The sequence below is a fragment of the Corapipo altera genome, unplaced genomic scaffold (genome assembly GCF_003945725.1).
Source record: "Corapipo altera isolate COAL_440 unplaced genomic scaffold, ASM394572v1 69, whole genome shotgun sequence".
In the NCBI taxonomy this organism is placed as follows: Eukaryota; Metazoa; Chordata; class Aves; order Passeriformes; family Pipridae; genus Corapipo; species Corapipo altera.
The window spans coordinates 3089231-3114615 of NW_020884908.1; the positions used below are offsets into that span (position 1 = coordinate 3089231).

The 25385-nt window shown below is 38.2% G+C and overlaps 1 protein-coding gene across 3 annotated transcripts in view; it reads right to left on the minus strand.

The window, feature by feature from the left end:
• Window positions 1–773: 773 nt before the first annotated feature.
• ANAPC10 (anaphase promoting complex subunit 10) overlaps window positions 774–25385 on the minus strand; it is a 36004-nt gene continuing 11392 nt past the window's right edge. For all 3 annotated transcript variants that reach the window (XM_027652962.1, XM_027652961.1, XM_027652960.1), the window contains exons 5-6: window positions 931–1163; window positions 774–898 (exon numbers count right to left, since the gene is read on the minus strand). In XM_027652962.1, coding sequence (XP_027508763.1) covers window positions 933–1163 — 231 coding nt within the window. In that variant the 3' untranslated portion in view covers window positions 774–898; window positions 931–932. The remainder of the gene's footprint in view (window positions 899–930; window positions 1164–25385) is intronic.

The following is a 25385-nucleotide window of genomic DNA, read 5'->3' on the forward strand; positions in this document are numbered from 1 at the left end:
AGTATTTTAGAGGTTCATTGGGCCATCAGATTCATTCCTACACTATTGTAGGATGTCAGAGCATTCTTAACTCTCCTCCTGTTTTGAACAGGTATCATGTTTAGATGACCTATTCTCATATCTATATTAATGTATATACTATATTGAATAATTCGGAAAGGTTTGATTTTCTTCATGTCATTGTCATCTTCACTGTGTTATCAGTCACTAGAACAGGCTCCCCAGGGAAGTGGTCATGGCACTGAGCCTGTCACAGTTCAAGGAGCACCTGGACAATGGTCTTTAGTCATACGGTTTAGTTTTAGAAGGGAAGAAGCAGGGAGTTGGACTCGATGATCCTTATAAAGTCCCTTCCAACTTGAGATAATATATGATTCTATGATCTATTTTGCACTTATAAAGAAAGCTAAATCCATCCAGACAGCCATTAAGGAGAAGCAATCCTATACAGAAAAGGGTGCAACATATTAGCATAGACAACAATGGGAAAACACTACTGGCAATGTCTTTAAACCATGTCTGTTCAAGAAGAATGCGCTTTAAAATGAGCATCTTTTAGGTAAAGGAACAAACAGGAACACTAGAGAGCAAACTATTTCCAGGCATGATCATTAGGGGAAGAAATCACCCTCCAAAAATACCTGTATTAAATCAGTTACTGATTCCCAGTCAAATATGTTCTTTTTAAAGTGTCTGGGATTTTTTTCCTCTCAGACAGTACAAGAGCACTCAGACCGCAAGGACAAGTTATGCAAAATCACAGACTACAATATATTGTAACACAGTATTATCTTTATTTCAAAATTGTACAAAGTATAAACAAAAAAGATATAATTACACTGAAGTAAACCCTGCTCTTTAAGTATCTGAATACTTTAGCAACAATACCGTCGTCAAAAAAACGCCTTTATTATTTCTCAGTAGGAAAAACTTTATCTTATGGAGCGATACATCATGAAATCAATTGTTGTACATCGAGGGAATTTACCAATGGAGCTCTCTTCCACCGGGGTGTACACTTTGATTTGTCTCATGTGAGTGTCCCTCCCATTCTGGTGATTAGCTAGAACAGCAATCTGGATCATGAACGTGCGAATTGGCTTCTTGTGAGTGTCTGTCAGAGGAACGTGAATCCAGCCGCTCGGTTCCACTAGTTCAAGTTGCTGCCAAAAACAAGACAGAAAAGCAAAACATTCAGAACCAGTTAACATACTTACTATAAATGATCACATCTTAAACCCTTTTCATAAAGCAGAGTCTTGCAAATCAGATTTTAGTTGCTTTCTCAAGTTAATTTGAAATAGTACAGTTGAAAACTCATAGCTAATTTACTGCTCGTGTAATTGGATACAAATTAATCTGGTTGACTGCAGTTGTGGTTGCTTTGGCCTTTCAGAATCTACTCTTCATTTTGTGCCCTAATCTTAAAACAAAATCAATATAAAAAAATACAGACTTCAGAATAAATTCAAGAAAGTCAGAGCAAGGATCCTGTTACTGAAGCACATTGCCCAAGGATGACAGAAAACATGCATCCTAATTTGTTTTATCTAGGCACTCTGGACTAAAACATGCTAGAATGACTTATGTAGGAAACTAAATGCACACAAAGGCTGGGTTTTCAGAAATTCCTTAGATTATTAGGAGGACTGGGGAGGAGGAAAAGGAAGGTGACAGAGGAAAAAATACAAGATATCTCATAAACTTCATGTCACCCATGTGTCGAGACAGATGCCTGGTCAATTAATACTTGCTGCACAGCCAAATGGACAAATCACATTCTAATCACATCTTGACTTGGCTTTTATACAACATACTCAGTCTGATATGATTATTTTTTCTTTTTTAATTTTAATCCTACACAAACCAATGAAAAAGCAAGCAAAGAATAGCATTTTGTTAACTCTAAACCACATCAGTGACACGTCAGATTGCTGAAATCAAGCTGGATGCTATGCAGAAGTGTGGTAAAAGCTTTTGTTTAAAACTAGTTGCCCAACTTCAAAGCACAGCTCAAAACACATATGGGAAGAGCACACAAGGAAGCGGAAGTCTTGGGGGGGGAAGAAAAACAAGACACAAAACAATTGTCCACAAGCAAGTGGATTTCACACAGCTAAGCAAATAACGCTGCTGTTCTTAGCAGCAGAGTTCCTCTAAGGAAGATGTATGTGCTTTGAGCAGCTCAAAATTCCCATCCTTCTCCTGCAAATACTGCATGACACACATCCTGTTAAATGCCTTGTTTATGCTGAAGCTTTCAAAAGAGCTACTGGTTCAGAGGCAGTAAACACCTTGAGAATGACCCAAGAAACAAGTGAAAAAAAAAAAATCTGATGACTACTTTAAGCTTAAAGAAACAAACGAAAAAAATCTCTCACACCTCCACCTTAAAAAAGAAAGAAAAAAAACCCACCAGAAAACAAAAAACCACAACCCAAAACTCTCCATTGCTGCAGACTCTCCAACAAATAATTTCCAAAGGATTAAATTCACTAAACCTTAGCAGCAAATCATTTCCCTCCGGGAGCCAGACACTTCCACAAACACACAGTCACTTATTTGTTGTAACCTGTCTCTTTCAAAAAACCTACAAACCCATTTTTTTTTCTGAATAGGAAACTTCAGGTAATGGCTGACTCTACAAAGTGATAAAAAAATGATGTACTGTTGAAGCAGCTTTACAAAGGGCAGATTTATCATGGTGAGGTAGCAGTAAACAGCTTGAGCAAGTATGCTTTCCATCTCCACAGCAAACAGGAAGGATGAGGATCCTCCTAATATTTTATTCAACTAGTACTAAGGTAAAGTGTCTGATTTAGAAGAGAATGAAAAGGTTATTGCTAATTAAACTTGCATTTTTATATTATTCTCAGAGTTTAAAAATTTGGACTGCTAATTCAAAGTGGAAAAGTTGAGCTCCAGAGCTATGATCTTGGGATTTTTATGCTTGGATCAGTATGAAATAGATTTTTTAAACAGTATAAAAAAGTGAAACTTTCTACAGGTTGACAACATTGGTTTCAGACAGATCCAATATAATCTGGGTTTTCATGGTCTACTGGGAAAGAAATTGCAAAAGTGAAATAATGATTCCCCCACTCCAGAACCAAGACAGCTACCAAGGGATTGGCAAAATTAGGCTATTTATACAAAATTAAATTGAATCCTTAATAAATTCACAGAGAAAAACCACATCTTTTATTTTAAAAGAATTATTAGGTTCAGAAAGGGAAGCATTGGAAAATTAAAAGTTGCAAAGGTAATTTCACTCATGTAAATACATACTTGTGTCTTATTACATACATTTTTTATTACATGTTTATCAATGCTTTATTTCATCCCTAATCAAGGGAGGGGGTTATATGCTCTATTTATAGTGTGTTATTTTCCAGTTCTGCTACAAAGGCAACCAATTTCTTTCTCAGCCTGTCTACAGAGATGGGTCAAGTAATTTCTTCACCTGCAAAACTGGTAACCGAGGCATTAGGTTAATTAGATTAAAAGGTCCTCTGGCTCCAGATTGAGCTGGTTTTTACTGTCCTCAGTAAAAGACAGGATTTTACAGGAGGTTTAGCTCCCACTGAGTTCACTTGCAGTTCTAAGTGTCTGCATTTCCACAAACTGACACGAGTTCTCAAACCAGCCACTAGATCATACAGTATGAGCAGTAACCTAGGAACAGTTATTTGAGTGCATCATGTAGAAATACCACAACTAAGCACAGATGGCACACAATTCATCAAGCAGCATTTAATTGTCTTAGCCACAAAGCCTTTTCTTTTTCCCCAAAAAATCTTGACTTCTCTTCCTCCACATTTTTCAACTTCTACAACAGATGAATATACACACTTTACTGTACAAATCCTGGACACATCCTCAGAATAAACCCCTTTACCCATTCCAGTCAAATAGCTGCCTGTTGGACAAAGCATGTGACACTTGTGAGGAAGTTGGAGGTTGCACTACAATGTAGTAAATGCAAGAGGTCAGACTTAAATGTTTGAAAAAATGAGCTCTTGATTTCTGCCCTCTAAACAACATTCCTGCCCTGTGACATTTGAGTATTTTTTTTAAGTTGATGCCTACATAGTTTGTTAAAACCTTGATACCCACTCAACATTTAAACTGAAGCTTAAATGCAACAAAACCTAACTAACTGTTATCTGAACATCCAGTAGAAAAGGAAGTAATATTTTGCCAGTATGATGCACACATTTTCTGTGACCAAAAGAATGGTATAAAACACACACACACACAGGGTCCTAAATTCTTCTCCTCTGCATCTGTCATGCTCTTCCAGATGAATGAGACAGTTTCTTTTCCAGAGGACCCAGGTCCACCACCAGGAAAAAGGAACAGGACATGGGAATAGGCAGTGGTGATACAAGACACAATGCTGCCCACTCTCAGTTCAGTGTCAGCACCCAGATCCAGCTGTTACAATTCCTAGCAGAAGTGGGACGAAATACGCAGCTCTACCCTGCCTGGAGCATTCCCAGTGTGAACAAAATCTAAAGGAAGCTTACTGTGAAGTTTTAAGAAATTCCTATTAAGCCCATGCAAATGGCAATCTTTCAAAGCCTTGTAAACCGGTCTGGAAATTTGGGTGGATTTTTACAGGGAGGCAAAAGGCATATCCTCAACACAAAGGCTGAACTATTGCCAAATTTCAAATCCTTGCTTCAGAGCTTGGGGGCACTGGAGCATCAAAGAAGGACACCAGAATATTCTCACACAAGCAAAACAGCATACTTTTCACTGGCCTTATTCTTGGAACAGAACTGCTTTGGCTGAAACTTTCAAAAAGTTCAGCCCAAAGCAGATATCTGGCACGGAAAAATCTGCTTGAACTGCACTTTGGCAAAAGTTAGAAAGTAACTAAGAGTTAAGCCTGGAAATGTAAAGGGTCACACAACCTTAAGTACAGGTGGCACTAGCAGCTCTACCTATAGCAAATACTATTCCTGAAATCCATTTCAGTGGACTTTGCTGTCAAGCTTGTTCTGTTAAAGTATAATATATATATAAATGTACACACACACAGGTTTCACCCCAACTCTACAGCATCAGTCCACTATGAGCAAATATCAGATTAAGTTTCCTCCAGTATTTTTTCCTCCTTGGTAGGTCATTTAAGTAATTAAGAATCAGTCACAACTAACTCTCTTCCAGGAAAAGCTGTAAAAATCAGCTATATTACTAATTACCTGAGTGAAATTAAAAACTGGAAGTTTCTTTCTGTTATGTGTTTTACCAGAAAAGTTTTTCTTTAAAAAAGGGAAACAAAGGAATGAATCAATGTAAGTTCAGTATTAGCAACTCAGAACAGTTCCTGCAGGCTCTAGACTAATCTTACATACAATGTACTAAAAGCCCAGGGTTTGTGGGTTTCTTTAATTTGCTACTAATACTATAAATTTTGTGACAATTGGTAAACAAGAAGAGCATGAAAGTCAAAATAAAAGAACAAAGGGATAAAAATTGAAATGGAAAAATCACTCACTTGTCCTCTGCTGCTGTTATACTCTAGCTCTTCTGCCTTCTCTCCACTGGTTTCTTATTTTTCCTGTCCTCTGCATGCTACAGTTTTACCTATGGACATAAACTCCCAACTCCAGCAATCCTTGTTATTTTGAAAGTTGAAGAAAAATTGATGTTCTTAATGCAAATCTCCTCCCCAGCCTGAACACAAGAGATTTTAAGAGGAAGTTTCTTCTGCAATTGCTGGCCTCTTTATAGGGTAGCAAGTTATTTATCCAAAGAAGGGGTTTTTTTATTGTACTTAATCCTACTTAAATTGAATACTGACCTCTTCTTGATACACAGTGATATTGTGCTTAAATTCTGTTGTGTCTTCAAAGTGGCACATAGCTCTAAATGCTACTTCTACTAGGCTTATAAACACAACCCCAAGTTTTTTGCTATATTTACAGTAGGCTAACATCCTTGAAATAATGCGTGATTTTTGCTGCCCTATGAAGACATCTTTTGTGAAGATACAGAAAGGAAAAAAAAACCCACTGTAAGTAGTTTCATTTCCAGAGTAATTAAAAACACATCCCAGATGTATGCTAGACAGGGTCCCCAGATTTCAGGATAATAAATATATATATATATATGAAGAGAAAGCTGCCTGCTTGCTTCCTCTGGGGAAAAAAAAAAAATCCTTTTCTGCACACACATACTGACAGAAAGCTGAGAATTATTGCTGCCATCACAGCTTCAGTATGGTACAACACGACTCTGAGATGTTGGTACCTTATCAAATTTCCATTTTATCATCTGTTCTTCTAGAGTCAAATGGCTATGAAACCAAACAGCATTTGATTTTAGTCCTATTTTTCTCATAAAACTGTTCAAGGTGCTTTTTGTTTTAGTGATTTAGCAAACTAGGAAATTAAAAGTAGTGGTTAGACTCTTCTTCACACATATAATTTTGCCTTTGTATGAGCTTAACTAGTTCTTACTATACAGTTATATAAAAAAACTAAGCTTCTCAAAGCAGGTGTTCTCAATAAATAATGTATTCTTCCAAGCAGATTATAAAACTTAGTTCCAGGCAAAATAAATTCTATGTTCAGAAATGAAGTATTTATCAATACACAAACTTTCCCATGCCGGGAAAGGCTTTTCCCTGTTTAGCCATTGTTTTTTTACAGCTATCCAAATATGTTCTCACAACAACTGGCAAGGAGAAAGTAGGCTGGCTCGACTTCCAAAATTCTCTTTCCATAACTGCCATGCCCTACCGTGCAGTTACCAGGATTCAGAATCAGTAGGGCCCTGCATAATTCCAAGTATTGGAACTGTCAACACACGAAGTAGCAGAGCTTGGGCTTCAGCCATCACTTCACTTAGGAAGGAAGAGAACCAGTTAATAGCAGTGATGCACCAGTTCCAGCAATAAAAATGAAGCACGTCCAAAAGCAACTTCGCAAGTTCCAAGTGAGCCAAAGGAGGGACACCACATTAGCAGCTTAACAAGGAACACAGAAACAGGCTCAAAGGACCCAGTGTGAAAAGCACACTCCTCTGCTCTAACGAAGCAACGACCACCTAAGGAGGTGGCTCTGTGGTCTTAATCAGCCACCTCCTTAAACGGTCAAGAAATCCAACTTCAGTCCATTAGGCGAGAGAAGTTTTCCATTCTTTCAAACAGCAGTTCCTGAAGAGTCTAGAGGAGCACAGTCCATCCCTCAGGAAGATTCAACTATGGATTCAGGCAGACAAGAGACTTGTAGCCGAATAAGCGCTACCGGAGAGCGAAACCTGCAAACACTACAAATTCCTATCACATACAAGCTCTTTGTTCAAATAAGCTGAAAGAAATAACTTTTGGTAAGACAGAAAAGGTTGAAAAACAGAAAGGTCAAAAAGATCTTTGCAAAAAGTTTTACAGAACCTCCTTCTTCAGACTGTTCTGCTCCAGATTAAACCAGTAAAAATTAATCAATGCCCAAGTGTTAGAAAGTTGTATCCAATTAAAATAAAGACACCTAAACGCCCAAGCCAAGCTAGAAAGAAAATCTAGAAAAGGAAGAACAGTAAAGCTAGAAAAACAAATCCTCAGTGGGTCAAGGATTAGCATCTACAATGCTCAAATACAGATTCTTCTACTGCCTTTCCAAATTTCATGTTTGGATTACATAAGCACACCACATGTTGGACGATGTCAGTGGGTTCATAGAGCACAGAAACAGGCAGGTTTCTGAAGTAAGCAGATGATGCCAATTGAGCTAGGTATGATACAACCTAAACTTCATTTGGCAGAAGTGATTCACCAGTCAGCTCATGAAATGGTTTCATTGACTAGTCTATTTTAATATTCTTCAGAATTTGATATTCCTTAGGTGTCCTGATTAGAATTTCCCCATACTGTAAAAAAGCAAGGAACAATTTTATTTGATTCCGCTGACAAAACATTGCAATCTCTTCCCAGACGTACATATCTGCTTCAGACAGAATTCCAGTACTATAACAGGAGTAAAGTTAGGAAGAACACAGCATTGAAATTTAATCCACAAGATGTAAACAGGGAAAGCCAGCTTTTGCATTATTATTGCTCTCATAGTTTGTCTTTGAAATCTCCTGAAGATGAGGAACACACAGGAGGACAACAACTGAGTCTTAGACATGAGTACCTGATGAGCAAGTATGCACATAAGCCCATTGTCAAACGGAGAAAATAGGGTACAATGGCACATGCTGTAGACTATCAGGAATTTTATGACATGGATTCACAGGTAAAACAGCTGTTTCAAAAGTATCAAGTGACGAAGACTCCTAAGTACTGCTGACTACAAAAGGGTCAAGGCTGTGCTGAACTGCCCACATAAAAAACTCCCAACAGATGAAGTCCCGTTGGTGGAAGTCCCACATGTTGATACAGGGTTGGTCTGGGCACATGTGGAGGGGTCCCTGTCCGTGGTACTTAAGCACCACCACCCTGCCCATCACACTCCCACCTCTGCAGCTGCTCACAGCACTTGTACAATCAGGTACCTGTGGCCTCAGAGACAAAGAAACAGCCTGTCAAATGCTCAGCTACTCTGAACTTGTCAGCCACAACTGTCTTGCTCAATTTTAACTTCAGAAAATATTGTCTACTTAGTTCTGGGTGGTAGAAAAAAACAAACAAGCAAAGGGGAAAAAAAAAAATAGACAATGGTCTTTGAATACTTCATTCTCTAGAATGTGGCTGAAAACAACTCTTCATTGTAGAAAATTTACCTGCAGAAACCATCGTGAATTTATCACAGGTTGCTTGCTAGGGAAGTCTCTCTGGAAAGAAAGGAACTCTGTTTTCAGTGGTTCTCAGTCTTTGTTGTGCCATATACACTTTTTTTTTAAAGTATGTTCTGTGAGGGACAGTGCATAGGCAGCTCAACATTCATTCCAAAAACATATGTCTCAAGATGTATATATTGTTTCAGAGATGGACAAAAATGTTAAACAGTCTTGGACAGTTTGCATTCCAGTCCCACATCTTTAAAATTCTATTGTTAAGTGAGGTCACTTGAACTTTCACATAATAGTTTATGCTGAACACATCCATAAATTAAAACTCATTAGAGAAGAATTGCCATCCTGCATATGTCTTTAGTGGCAACCATCCTATCCACTGCAACTTAAGAAAAAAATATAAAACCCTTCATCCTTCCCTTTGAAAAGCAGAGTGATCAAATACAGAATGACAATGCAGAAACTCCAGAATGGAGTTTCATGTGTGCAAGTATGGCAATAAGACCTACAATTCCAAAGCAAACCTTCTACCCACAGCAGGAAGTCATCTAAGTTCAGTCTGGTTTCAGCTAAAACAGATTCCATCTTAACATCTGAACCTGTTGCTCCAGAAGGAATACTGTCTCCAACTCTTATGAAATCAGTCGTAACAGCTGTGAAATTTTGGATCTCTGATTTAATGAAAGATGGGTTTCATAATTCATTTAGGGATCAGTCAAGAGTGGAGGAAGGGAAGGCAAATCTACCCTAAGTGCATCAGCATTCTCCTGTGGGGTCCCACGTCTCCTTACCCAGCTGTCACAATCCATGGGAATGCCACACCTTTGCAAGTGCACCGCCTGGCAAACCTTGAGAAGCCTCCTGGTATCAGGGGAAATCCTTCAGACCTACAGGGATTTGGCTCCAATGTGAATCTCTGTTACTTCCCTTGGGCTTGGCAGACAGCACGCTGAAGATGAAAAAGCTACAAAAAAAATTCTTGAGCTCATGCTCTGGAGTGGTGGCCTGGCTGACAGTATCAAAAAGCAGGTAACACAGCCCAAAACAAACTTTCTGCTTCAGTTTGCCTATTTCTGGTACCTAAGTTGTTTAAGTTACAGACATACTGGAACAGACTGCATCTGGGCAGTCTGGCCTTAAAAATGAATGGTAGAAAATCTATGGTTTGCTGCAAATCTTTAAACTTTTCAAAATTGCAGCATTCTGAAAGGAGAATGAGAGATTTTTTTATTTTTTTTTTTAAACCAGGGTACTACAGAACTCAAATTATCAGTAGCTTGGAGTATTATAAATGCAGATGTGAAAAAGAAACAGTACATTTAAAAAAAAATAACAAACAAACAAACCCCCAAAACACCACCCCCAATTACTATAAAATATGTAGCCTATGCTGCACATTGTGCATTTAGAAAGAAGTGCATGTCTCATTTAGTGAAAACAAATGTTTTATACCTTTTGGGAAGCACTTCAAATCATAAAAGCTTCTCTCATTGCAGTGTTTTTTCATTTTATGGACAAGTAACTAAGGAGGGGGCCCCATGTACAAAAGGTATCTGCGTAAGCATAATACCAACAGATTTACTAACTGGGAAGAGGGAATCTGGCAGATGATGATCAACTGATACAAGTCATTTTTGGAATGCTGTGTGATGATACAGAATAGAACCAGAAGATTCACTAACAATTATATGTTTAAAGGGTCAACTGCTGTTAAGATGGAGCAAATGATGGCATAAACATGGCAAGAGTGATTCATGGAACTTGTTCTTTGGAAAACCCTCAGTAACTTTTACCTCATCTCAGAAGACAGGAAAAAAACCAACTGTCAAACACAACAAAACAAAAGCACTACACCTTCCCACATTCATTCCAACAAATGGCACCCTCTGCATTCAAATCTTTTAGTGACAACTAAACATATATAAAAATATAAAATAGTGACAGATCTATCAAAAAACCCCATTTGGTTAAGTATGTGGACTAAGGTATCCATAAAAGGAAAGAGGACAGAAAATTTTTTAAATTACTTAAGATGACACATTACTGGCCCTTTTTTTAAATTTTCATTTCAGTCATAAATTTGAGTTCTCCCCCTCCAAGCACTGAAAAGCCCTAAGATTTCCCTGTATTAAGATGTTAAAACCTTAGTCCCTTTTCAAAGCAGCACCCATCCAAAATAAAGACATAATCTCCTACAATATCCAGGTGAGTCAGGCTGCTCTCAGGGAAGAGAGTAGCACTTCAACCATCTACTGAAGAGAGGTAGGGGAAACCAGTAGTGAAAGAGCAGACAGCCATACACAGAGAACAGAAACCAGACTGAACAAGCTACAGCTTGTTGTAGCTACAGCTACAAGATACAGTTCAACCATTGAACATGCTACAGTGAAGAAGTGTGAAAATAAATTTAAAAAGAACCCAAAACATTCTGAAGTTCAGATGAATTTGCATTACAAATGGAACTGCTGACTGGAGAACGGGACAAGGTGTCAACATTGGCAGCTGCCTTTTATGGAAGATAACAGAGCAGATTGGACTCAATGATCTCAGAGGTCTTTTCCAATCTAAATGATTCTATGAGTCTTAGCATCACAGAATTCTCCAAGGAAGGACAGAATAAACAGAACTTCCTGTAAGCAGAGAGACATGTGCTTTAAAAGAAAATCCTACAACAGTTACTTGTTAGGCAATGGCCTTACACAAGAGGACCTTAAGGCAAATGGAATGAAGACATTAGAAACCAGAACAGTGCAAAACATAAAGGAAAAGGTGCTAACTTTTTTTTTTTTTCAAACTAGAACTCCTGTGTCCAAACTGAAACAATACAAACAATACAAATGCATTATGCACTGCACAAATTGATTGCAAATGGAAGTTAAATGACTGAAAACATTTCTGGGAAATAACTAATCTTACAAAGGGGAAGAAGTTTGCAAATTGGATAAAAACTGTACTGCCAGTGTCTCCAGTTCCCATTTCTTCTAATCTACGTAACAAAATTATATTGTGTTTGTGTGAAAGTGAAAAAAAGAAAAGGGTCATAATTTACCTTCAAAATTGTTTAGCCATATCCAGGAAATATGTCTAGACATAGCTACAGTTAAATTACACAAAAAAAGTATTTGAAAAAAAAATGCAATGAATATTAAAGATTTAAGTGTCAGAAAACTAGCCACATTGAGTAAATCCACTATCACATCATCTCAAATAACAGAGTGGCAATAACCCAGTGACTACATTTCATGCCATGCACTTTGCATCCCAGAGAATGCAGAAAATTAATAGGGGAAATGAATGCATGTAAGAAAACAGGAATATCATATTTAAAAAAATAGTCAATAGCTGTAGTAGCAGCCAGCTGCTAGCTCTCAAGCACTCTTTATAGGTTGAGGGGAAGAAAGTACATCTGAACCAAAAGAAAAACATTCCCCTCACTGAAAGGGGCTATTATTACACATTGAAGAGAACTAAATTTCTGATCTTCTACCAGAGAACAGGTCCACAAAGCTGCATGGTTCCAACATTTTATCTGTTACACAAAATTCTATTTCCCGAGTGACTTCAATTTTTAGAAAAAGTCTGTAACAAATCATACCTGAATGTTACCAAGTAAAAAAAAAATCCTACTCATTCTTTACCAGCAAGAGGACAAGTTGTTGATAACTTGGGTGAAGTGAAAGCATTTCTCCTGCTTTCACAGGAGTGACTTGTTTCTGAGAATTACAGGGGGTTGCCTCTCCTAAAATCAAGGAATTTAAAGACACTAAACCTCTGTAAATAATCCTCAAATCCTGCAGAAGTACAGTGTGCAAACCAGTAAAACATTTCTGTCTGGAGAAGGACTCTGCACACTCAGTAAAGGCGAGTGGGGTAAAACCTGATAAACTGTAAAATTACTCCAGTGCACTGTAGCACGCCAGGCTTCAATAAGCAAATGTAGAGTAACATTTCACAGGATCCAGAGCAGAGCTAATGCTCAACTCAAGGAATATTTACTCATTGGAAACAACGTAAAAGACTGTTGTGAAAACTATTTGTGCAAATTTAAAATGCAATGCAATGTCTCATCTAAGAAAGATCCCAAATTCATAAACATGTCTCACTGCAGATATATTTCCATACGAAAGAACTTTAGAAGAGAGGAAATATGAGTATATCTGTCAGAGGTTCAGCTGGGTAGTTTTATAAGAGCCAGAATACACTTCCATAAATTTCCAAAGCTGGAATCAGGACTGTTGCCCAATGGAAGCATTTAATTTTACATCTAAACACAATTTTTTTTTAATGTAGTGGAAAAAACGCAGCAGAATTTTTACCTTTTGCTTGTGTTTTCCTACAAATTGATATGTAAGCATGCCCAAAAAAATGCAAGGATTTGTTTCACTGTTTAATGTGGAGGTCAGACTCTGGACTCTGCTTCTTTCAATTTAGATGAATTCTATTTCTTGACTTCTTTCTGAGAGTGAAATGTTCCTTGAGTCACCATTCACTCACAGAATGTACAGTTCAAAAAGGTATTCAGATGGTGCTATACAGTGTTGGGCTACTGGCTACCTCACTGCAACAGCAATTCTGCTATAAACAGCAGTGTGGAATAGCCTTACTGCTACATTCTACAGACTAAAAACATGAGCTCTTCAGTATAAACTGTGTGAGAATCAAAATTAAATTACACTATAAGTTTGCTCCTGAAGCATGAGGGAGCAGAGGGAAAAAAACCAGAGCACGGGAACAACTGAATTGCAAACTTTCTTACCAACAGGTCTACTAAGTCCTAAATGTGGAGCTACTGTTGGATACCATTTTACTGCTTAGAAAAGTGAAGTCAGTAACAAGGTGATGGAATTGGATTACAAATATATGACTTTTTGTATAACTACAAGTCCTGTAGATATATACAGATACGCTCCTCTGCTTAATTTATTTCTGCTATGCAAGTAAATCTTTATCTCCTCATGACACATAAACGAAGTTATAATGAAAAAGAAGAAACTCTAATGATTCCACAATAGAAGTTCTTACCCCAGCAGTGCTGGATTTACTCACAGCTGATTCATGAAAACCTCTCAGTTAAACATGGTGACCAACATAATGACAACAGAGACCTATTCAGAGGGAAGCCTACTTCAAAATTTTCCTAAATCACTTCTGACATGGAATTGAAACTGTTTTTGAAACATATGATTTGATTAACCTTATCTTAGTAATGTTACTCAATAACATCATCTTCCTAAGAAGTAAGAAATTAATCTCAACATAAGAGAAACAAATTAGAATTTTCTGCACTTGCTAGTAGAAATAATCAAAAAAACCCCTCATACTCACAGTTGTATTTGACCCCTGACAGATACAGAGGGGGGAAAAATAATAATTAGAAAAGGAGTAATAAGTATTAGGGGCTAAACTCTCATGGTTCACTTGAAGACTGTGACTGAGAACAGCGTTCATAAAAAGCCTCAATAAAAACTGTATTTGTTAACATTCCTTTAACATGAGACATAAAACACTCCAGAATTCATTCTGAAATAAAATAGGACTGTTAGATAAACCTAGTTTAGGAATTGGATGAAGGCAGCTAGAGAGCACAGGCCCTCAAGCCAGACACACATGCTACGTTATTATTCTCATTCCACTCTCTCCTGTGTGTTCGTGCAGAAAATGGAAAAATCCTGGGAAAGGTTTTTCCGACTCAAACACATGATCTCAGTTATCTTCTGACAGATTTAAGACAGAGAACAGCCCTCAGAAAGAAATAAATTATACTTCATATCTATAGAAACATTTCCACATACTACTTGAGATAAGGAACAGCACAACATCACATTCAATCCCTTCCCACCCCCTCAAAAAAAAACTTTGCAAAGAGTTGAATTTATGCTCTGTCTGGCAGTGTTCTCATCAAAGCTACACACAGACATATGATCCCTGAATAAAATAACATTGCAGCAATCAAGGGACCAAGACCTAACTCTAGAAAGGACTGTCACGACAGCTCTGAAGCCAACTGAATCTCATGCTCAAGAACCCTGTGTTTGTTCTAGATATCTACCATTTGCCAGGTGGCATTTTCTTCTGATCAAGGAATTGCTTTAACTTACCACGTGAGCAGAGTTCCTTTCTCTAACTACTTTCCTAATGACACCATAAATAATCTAAGCTTTCCACTACAATGCTGGGCTTCAGGAATAAAAAAAAAATTAAAAAAAAAAAAAAAGGGGCTGACTGTAATGATAAAAGCTTCTTGTATCCCTACATAAAATACATTGGTTCCTTTATTTTATCTCCACGAATTTATGGAAATTTTTGGTTGTTTCTTTTGGTGCTAACCTGACAAAGCATGGCACATCCAAGGCATTTTATGGAATTGTTTTGTGGTTTTTCTTTAAATCTTAATGAGTAGCATTGCCTGATAACTTTGCCACAGGGGAATACATACTATGAATAGTCAAATCTGACTGAATTTGTACTGATGCAAAGAAAGATATTGGAAACACAGAAGCCACATGTATAAAAAAAATAATAAGTGGTGGACCGATTGGGTCCTAATTTCTTTTAAATTGGGACCACTTCCTCCCTCCACCCCACTGCTAGATGTTAAACAGTGGTTAACATAGGCACAGGATGTTTCTAGCTGCTGGTGCCTACAAGCTTAAGTGAAATAAAATAAGGTGTGGTGTGCCAGCTGACCAGCACCAGTTGAGATGACAGCACAAAACTTTTCATTCCTGGATACCCTAGAAAATTCCCATTCCTTTTATATCTTTTATGCTTAACCCAAATTAAATATCACCTGCTGTCTTTTCTCTTTGAAGAATTTTAATACCATGCTTGTAGTAGCAGCCAGAGGAATCAGAATCAATCTTTGATTTGACCTTTCTGCATGTCCTTAGCACTTCTCAATGTCTGGAATTATCTAGTGCTTCCTCTAGGGATTACTCTCCGCAATTAAGTCTATGAAGGCTATCAGGTAAATCAAAGATGATTGTTTATAATTCAATGCTTTAGCCTCCCAATCCTACTTCAGTGTGTGGAAAAAAATAGCTCAAAGGCCACTGCAAAGTGTCTCCCACTGGCTAGCAACCTCTCCAGAAACAGAAAAGCACGACTGAGTGAGCAACATCTTACTGTCAGCTTTGACAACAACTCTGGTTTAAATCTTTCAGTGCGAATGCTGGTGTTCAGTATCGAACTCCCACGGTGTTTTCACATATGGGATCCAAAAATCAGAGGAGATAATTTCAGATTTCTCAGGTCTGGGGAATTTCTAGACTGGGAAAAGAGAATGGTTGCAGAACGTGGTAGGGGAGAAGAAGAAGAGGAGATAGGTTAACAATTTCCATGCAGTGTGCAGGGCCCTTTAATACAGAAAAACATAATTTCAAGACCTCCTTCCTAACATGCTGCTCCCTAGAGATTAAAGAAGAGTCCCTCGTTCCAGACAGTTTCTTCAGTGGTACCTACCTTTTTGCTCTGCTAAGTAACTGTAAAGCCAGGTGTCTAGAGTCCTCCCGGAATACTCATCATTCCTTCTCCACATACTTCCCCAAAAGCCAATAAATAATACAGCAGGCAAACAGAGACAACAAAAATTTTCTGTTTTCCCTAGCTCCAACCTTCGAGTTTTATGTGACCAGGAACCTCTTCAAACATCCAAGATAAAAACTTAACTGACAACCCACACATCAATTTCTCCTTGGAACGCACACAACAAACATTGTTACCAGAAGCTTTCCTTCAAATCTTTACAATCAAGAAAAATTAAGAGGTGCACGATGTTGTTACAGTAATTAATACTGTAAGGAAATTCAGAGTGCAGGTTTTCCCCTTGTCAGTTATCAGAAAAACCTAATTCTGTGCCCAAACAACCTGTTGGTTTGATTTCGTCAATGGATTGTGGTACATTTGTTCACAAGGAGTTATAAAAGAAGTAATATAAACTCTTAAGTAATTTGCTGTCTACCAGAGAAGACCACACCTGGGTGGGAAAGCGTTATGCTTTGATCTGAAAAGGAAATTAAGATAATCTATACCTAAGAACCAGACCATTACCATACTGGTAACACTAAAAAGGAAAGACATGCACTTTTGCAATTACTCCTCTGAAGGAAAAGATACACATGTTTATAGTTCTGTGGTCATATGACATGATCTTAACCACAGTCAAGGGGGGCAGGAACCAAAAAGCCCCACAGGTGAAGTCAGTCTGTAGTATTTTTTTACATAGATAACCAAAAGCAGACTTTCCATACTGGCAAGCATACACTGACATCATTTATCACTGTCAATTATAATAGTAAAAGGACTTTAGCAGTGTTTATTCAGTTGGATAAATAGATAATCATCTTGTGTATCAAGGCAAACCATGACACTTTACCTAGCTTGAACTTTACAATCTGGTTTAGAATCATTTCCTTTTCTCTTAACTTTTATGAATTCAGCAAAAGACTTGAAACTGCAATCACCCGCCCCTGCATTAAACAGTTTGTCTACCAGGGTCTCCAACAATATGCCCAAATGCTGAGAGATTAAACACAAATGATAAAATAGATGTTGTTACGTGCCACAGTTTGCAAGTGAACAGCATTACACATTTTGGGAACTACAGTTAAAATGAATTCTGATGAACTGAGGGGGGTCATCTGACTGAGCACCAGGAAGACATTCCAGATGAGCATGAACATGGAAAGCCAGTAGAAGCTGGAACTCTGGATGCACTTGTACTGTTTTGAAATGCCAACCAGACACCACATGTGCATTAAAAAGGGAGGGGGCAAGGGGAAAGGAAGGGAAGGGGTTAAATACTGAAGTAGGGAAGTGTATGAGTTTATAAGTCTTCTGTCATGTCCTCCTCCACCCATCCACCTTACTCCTCACTCCCATGTTCAGTCTTCAAGAGAATGATTAAATGAAGAGCATGAAGCTCGTTCTTGATTCAGTTTTTATGTTGCCAAACCCCTGCTTGCTTCTGTTACCTCCACAGCATTAATGATTATCTGCAAGAAGTATCTAGTGAGCCTACACTGGTAAACTGTAATTAGAAATCCCTACGAACTATGAAAAACCATTGACCAACAAATATCCCACTGCACTCTCCAAACACAGAACCTTTATTCCAACAGGAACTTCCAGTAAAAAATGATGTGTGAACAGCAGACACTGATGTTCACACAAGCATACTGCATACAACCCAGCAGGCGATTTTTCTGGGTTTTTTTGGATTATGCCCCAGAGGTGCTGGCACAATGGAATTTCAATACCATAATTGCTTATTTCTCTGCGTGCCAGCCTCTAAAATAACAGGTAAAAAGAAAAAAAAATACACATAAACCAAACATTCTCTTTTTTAAATTACAGGAATCACAAAATAAAATGTTTTTAATTCTCTAGTTCAAACGATGTAATTTATAACCATGACACAAATAGAGAAGAAGCACAAAAGAAGGGAAAATACAGAAATAACATAACGTTCCCAAGGTTCAGTTTACAAGGACCTCACACAAAGTTTTTTTTTTTGCAACTCTTACTAGAAACAGTATTATTTGCTAAAAATGCAGTAGCTGCCAAAAGCTATGATCCATCTAAAGCAAACATGTTTAAGATGGAAATAGAGTGTTAATGCTGAAGAAAGACAGAATTGAGCATACAAGTTTTCTTTTTAAAGTGTTGAAGCAACTGCAGTGCAGAGTTAAGTTTGTTTTTCATCTTTCTGAGCAGAAATTGATTGCATTTGCAGATAAGCACCTAAATTAGAGAGAAGTACATTAAGACAATAACAGAAGTAATCAAATTTCAAACCTTCTAATTAAACCTCTTTTTCCTGCAGAAGGTTATTGGGAATTCAACACTAGCCTTGGTTCACATGATAGAACAATGGGAAAATTTTCCGAATGGTTGAACACTAACCCTGACAAGTGTGGAGAGCCAACTACAATACATTATATGGTAGCATAACCTGCCACCCACGTTGCTGAGAGAACAGCTTTCAAACACATGCACCGAGCTGTAAAACCACAAAATCCCTTATTACACATTGTCCCTTACTTAAGGTGAAATACACTATTCCCCCCCCCTCCCTTTTACAAATCTTGGTGTTTTTTTTAAACCTTCATCTCCGAAGTTTATTTAGCAGCTAACGAGACTGCTTTTCAGACTTTATTTTCCAAATGCCATTTTTCCTGTTTTGTTTTCTAACCAAAATAAAATCATGTTTTCATAGTACACAGTGAAGCCTGTTGTGTCTTTCACTGTTGCTTTTTTTTTAATACTACTTCCACCTGTGTGACATTACCCAAACTTTTAAAAGGAAATGTCTGATATATGACTAATTCATTTGTAAAGACTTATTTCTGGAGTGAAATATTTTCCTTTTTTTAATGAGAAGATACATGACTCATCACTGGTCAAGTAAAAAATGGTTCCATCGTGCTTGTGATTGGAAGACCAAATATTCTGATATTTACTGTAATTCTTTTCCACTGTTATGCAATTCAAATATATTCAAAAAGATAAACTGCCACAGCATGTGTGGTTATAGACACTGGCATTCATTTAAGTCAACCATTGCTGTAGAATGACAAACATACTCCACCCTCATTACAACATGCTGTGGTTACTCGCCAAACATTTTTGCCTTTTCTGAAAAGGCTACATTATAATAAAAGCAGACCAGCAAAACAAATAATACAAGGGGAACCGAGGTATGGGAGAAGTAATAACAATTGGTAGAAAACATAGCTCTGAAAATGGAAAGTGAACTACTTGAAGATTTTAGGAATGCTCACAGCCTCACGCTGCAAAAAGAGACCACTGAAAAATGCTGGGACGTACAACTTTCTTAGTTAATGATTCCCCCCTCCTGCCCCCTCCCACCACACATGTCTGCTGCTTGAATCATTGCATTCCAAGATAGTTAGAGGATATACACAGTTTCTTCAGGGGTTTTCAGTTGCAACTTCGCTGGCAATGGGAATTTTATTTGCAAGTGTTTCTATTCTACTGACAAGGTCAATTAGTCCAACGAACTATTGGTTGTTCTGTCTGATAGCTCCGTGTATTTATTCAAGCAAGCACTTTTATAACCCACAATTGAATGCAGACAGTTACCCTTGTAAACACAACTGTCCACAGGGATTTTCACTGCATTTGAGCATGTAAAAGAAAAACATGCTTTTCCTCCCTCAGCCTGATAGCACACAAGTTTGATTACAATTTGAATTTCAAGGAGCGAAGGGCGCGGGGGCTACTGTTTTAAATATATATGATCTATTGTACATAAATACACATATTTGGATCAATTCCTAGGAGCTGAAGAACACAGACATTTGACTGATCTCTCTAGGAGCTCCAAAAATTTGGTAATGCTGTCAAAGAGAGACAGATCAGCATCTCTGCTCTATATAGGCATTAAACAGAAAAGGCCATGGTTTAAAAGAAACAAAGAGATGCTATATGTAGCACTAGGGGTTAAAGGCTACATAAAATGCTTTCACAAAAGCCAGAAGCACCATGTGTGTACATGTGTGTAAATCAGCTGCAGAAGATGGTAGAGTTAAAAACAAAATTAGGAAAAAAGGAGGACTATTCCACAGCTCTAGCTAGAATTTTTGTAGGTCAGCAGCATGGCCATGCCACTGACAGCATGTGCAAAGAGGAAAAATGACATGCCCTAGTCTTTACAGAACTTTTATTAACACATTGACCATCCATCACAAAATCTTCTTGTGAAGAAGAGATTCTTCATTTTTACTAATTAGGAATGGTAAAGGGGTTAGTCTATTAGTACACTGATCTCCACTATTCAAATCTTTCCTGAACAAATCCTTCAGGGATATAAAAAGGGCAAGAAACTATCACGGAAAACCAGCAATCTTTCATGGCTCTATTCTATTACTTTGTATATTATAGAGATACTACAAAGATTGAAAAGCCTACTGCAACCATCTGTGAAGTCTGTAGCACAGGGGACAATCACAGAGATAATCAATAAGGAAATATGGATTCCAGAAAGCCACAAATTTGGTGAACAACACAGAAGTATACACAGGATATTAAATCTCTAACAGCTGTTTAATCAATAACCAAGCACTACTGAAAACCAACAGTTTTTCTGAAAAATGTTACCAAGAAAAGCTGAGTCAGTAAAGCAAACTGATGAACAAATGGGAACAACAGGTTTTAAGGACTGTTCTTAACTGGAAGGAACTTAATTGTATATGGTGCTTTTTCTGGGGAGCTTTTAGGTAAATTATACCAGGGGGAACCAGGTAATTCTAGACAGAACTAGTTCATTTGAAAAAAAATGTCAAGTGATCACAAATTGGTACCAAAATGAAGAACACAATTACAAGTTTCAGTCAGGTATAAACTGGACACAACCCAGTGTGGACTTTGACTCGGGATACTGCTTCAATAGCAGAGATAATCTGCACAGACTACAAACAAACCACCTTCCTAACAGATGACTAATAAGATTACCATTCTACAACAGTAGTATAATCCTACATACTTCAAAAGAGCACTGAAGAATATGCTCACCTAAATCTGCAGCTGGTTTCCTATACTACCCTATATCTGCTGTAAGGCCAGAACTCTCTCCCTGCTTTTTTAAAAAAATACTAATATAAAAAGTTCCAGTATCTGGCTCTTTCCCTCTCACAGAGAAACGTACACAGGGAACTATTTGCAACCTGCTCATGTCCAAAGGACTGGAACTTGTTTAGAGCATTGTAATTAGAATACACTAGTGAAAGTCTGCATCAAAGCCAATGAGAAAGTCCCCCATCATTTTGGAGGGAAAATGCAGTTTACCTGCATTGATAACATATGTTTTTAAAAACCTGAATTTTTAAGCCACCGGTACCAGAAAGATTTTTACAGAAGTAAAATATTTAACAAACAAGCTTTTTAGGAAATCTCTTCAGATCCTCCTACTAGAACTTGGTTCACAGAAAAGAGATGAAACCATGTAATCAAGCACTTGCTACAGGAAGGGAAGGCTTAGGCATGACCTAATTGTGGCCTTCCAGTACCTGGGGGGAACCTACAAGGAAGAGGGAGAGAAACATTTTACAAGGGCCTGTAGTGACAGGACAAGGGGGAATGGCTTTAAACTAAGGTTTAGATTAGATATTAGGAATAAATTCTTTACTGTGAGGGTGGTGAGGCCCTGGCACAAGTTGCCCAGGGAAGCTGTGAATGCCACATCCCTGAAGTGTTCAAGGACAAGCTGGATGGGGCTCTGAGCAATCTGATCTCGTGGAAGGTGTCCCTGCCCATGGCAGGAGGGTTGGAACTAGAGGTCCCTTAGAACCCAAACCATTCTATGGTTCCATGATTCCAGAGCCTAACATAAATAATTGATTAATAAGTTATATTGCCTTTAGTCATTGGCAGTGGAAAGAGAAGCTCTTTCACTTTTACACGAAAAAAATCATACACTTTTTCCAATTTCTTTCCCATGGTAAAACTTAGATCAAATAATCATGAAAAAAGGTTATAATTCAAGGCAAGGCTTTCACACATATGTAACATTTACGGCTTCGATCAGTTCCTAGTCTCTATATACTTGAGTTCCCTGGAGGAAAGCTCTGTACTTCATCAAGTTCCTGCCTTCCATAGAGCTGTTGCCACTTTGTTTCACATTGCTTTTCCTCTGCTTCAGAAAGTAAAGTCAGACTGACAGTATTAAAAATACTGGGCCTCTTTAAGGTACCCTTGGCTAATTGAGCCCTTCTGTGGCAAGAAAAGGTTCCTTCATAGATTTGGTTTTGAACGCTGGGATACAAAACATGAGAAAAAGTATCTTTCTCCATGCAACACATACCACAGCATAAAACCCAATTTATAGTTTTCCTCTAAGATGCAACAAGAGAGATATTTATTTCTCTTAAAATACCATTTCAGAACAAGATAAAAATGCTTCGACAATTTTATGATGTGTGGACCAAAATAATCTTCCATACTTCAGAATTCTTCTAGATCTAATGTGGATCTCCCTGTTTGTACACACACAAACACCTCCATATGCATAAAAGGCTATTTCAGTAAGTGCATTTCTCATGATTGCACAGCTCTGTTCTAATGTATTACCATTCAAAAGCATAAAAGGGCAGGAAAATTGTAATCTTGTTCATACTTTCCACAGTTTGAAGTATATATTAGCTGATTTTCATAAGCATAGGAATGATGAAAACGTCATATTATGTAGAATGTGATGATATTGGCAGGGAGTAGTGATGTTACATCATTAAATTTGTCTTCCTTTTGTAAAGATGATTTCATGTGAACATCTCAGTTGGTGACTCACAAAACATCCTCTGCTGGAAGGTGGAAACATGTATGAAGTGCCAACTTCATATGGAAATAACCCTGCTTCCTAAACTTGATTCCTATCTTTAACACCAGTCACAAGGCTTAATAACTAACCAATACCAGTGGATCATTCTACTGCCCTGCTGTGCAGATTTCCAGCACCAGTAAATTTTAGATGCAAGAACAAGTACTGTCTGCATCCTGATGAACTAAATCTATACTCAACCACCACAACAGCAAGATAATAACCAAAATGAACAAGAGGATGTATGACCTCATCTAGAGAGCATCCTGGAGACAGACAAGAAAGACTACAGTTTGAAATTCTGTAAAACTAAGTTTACTTGGTCTTTTCTTAGCATCCAGTATAGCTTGCAGAAAGCAGACTGACTATTTTTAATTGACATTCTGAACTCAAGGAATAATGAGGGGTCAGAAATGCCTCTTTTCTTACATGGAAGAAAGAACATAGAGGAATGGTCTCTAACCGAAGTACTTGAAGCCTAGTCAAGAATCTAAAGGATTAACAACTCAGTACTCCATCTTCAATGGAAAGCAATTTAAAATGCACCTTAGAGATGTTTGATTAGAGACTCAAAAGAATACATTTTCGTGATGCATTACCTTACAACAGTCCTATGACAATTTGCATACAGAAAACAGGTTGAGATTGCTAGTGCTGAATTTCAGAAAATGTCTAGACAAGTCCAGCCCCCTCACTACAATCACTGGACGCTGTAGGGTAAAGAGATTATAGTAGGGTCACACTTCCCTAACTACCCCTTGGAAAAGCCCCCCAGTTTGGGCATTCCTCCAGTAGATAATTCCCCACTGCAGTGCAGAATCTCTTACAACAGTGAAGAAGGAGCCCTGTCCGTGGTGCTCAGCTACAACACTGGGCCACCAGGGAGGCTGCTGGGCCTGCACCTGGTCACAAAACACCAAGCAAGACCAAAAGGATAGAAAACAAACTGGAAACAAACCAGACAGCAATCCAACAAAAAAATCCCAACAAACCAAAAAAAATCCAAAACAAACCAAACCAGGAAAAAAACCCAAAGAAAAAAACAACCAAAAAAAAGCTGAAACAAAGGCCTCGCACCGTTGCCAGCTAAAGTGTGCTGTGATAACAGGGCTTTCACCTGAGTCTTCAAAGTCATCTTCAGAACAGACTCTTGTTGAAAAGGTTAAGTAGGCTTTTGTTCCAGGAGGAAAGCACACAGAGACCAAATTCAAGCAGGCCTCTTGCAAAGCAATGTTTAATACTTGGCATCATTCTTCAATGCAGAGTCTGCTCCATGGGACCTCAAGTGATAATGTGTCTTTTCCCTGCATTAAGGGCTGTCCATCCCTGCCCGGTGATGGAGCACTGCACACCTCTAAAGGTTGTCAGCCAGGGGAGTTACCCTGTTCCAGCAGCATTGTTTCAGACTGAATGGCTTCTGAAAAACGAAAGAGCAGAGACCTTGCTTACCTTGGTAACACAAAGCCACATTATCTGGTTGCAAATTTGCCCTACTGCATAAACACAGCAGGTCCAGGGCCAGACACTTCCTGGCTCCCTCCTCTTCAGTGGGGTATTTCTGATCATTTCCCATTAGGCCTGAGCACTGATACATCTCATCTCCCAAGTGGATGATTACTGCCTTGAAACAGTTTGAAAAGCAAAGTAAGCACAGCAATGTCAGGCACCAGCAATGGTTTGTTCCTGTCACAAAGCTTGCTAGTTTCTCTCAACTACAAGCAACCAAACAAAAAACACGTCCCACTTCAAATCAAAAACCAGGTGAAAGCCCAAAACCCAAGAACTAACTCCTCCTGGAATGTGAAAGAAATTATCCCTGTCTAGTTGCACCTTACCTAGTTACAGGCAACGTAGGGCACATTCTGCTGCTGAGTCCTCAGCAGAATAGAAGGTTGGCTCTTTCAGGAGGGGTCCTACCTCTTGAGGCAACTTTAATTTTGGGATTAAACCCCAGTGCTTCTCAGATGTGAACCAATACGAGAAGAAGCTAATTTCAGAAAGTCTGATCCACACCTTCCCAGAGTGTATTTTTTTATCCAAAGCTGTAGAAGTGACCAATGCAAGAGTTTACAGGTGTCTTGCTTTGCAGGGTAAAGACCCTACATTATAGGATGGCAGCAGAAGCCACTGAAACTACAAGGTGAATGTATATATGAATACAGACTACAACCTGAAACCCTACCTGCACTGAGCATCACAACACTTAATCTTTTCATGGCAAAGTGAACTGCTGAAGACTAAATGTCTTGGAGAGGGTGCAAAAGCAACAGGCAGGTGAGCATCACTTGAAGAGACCAGAGATCTC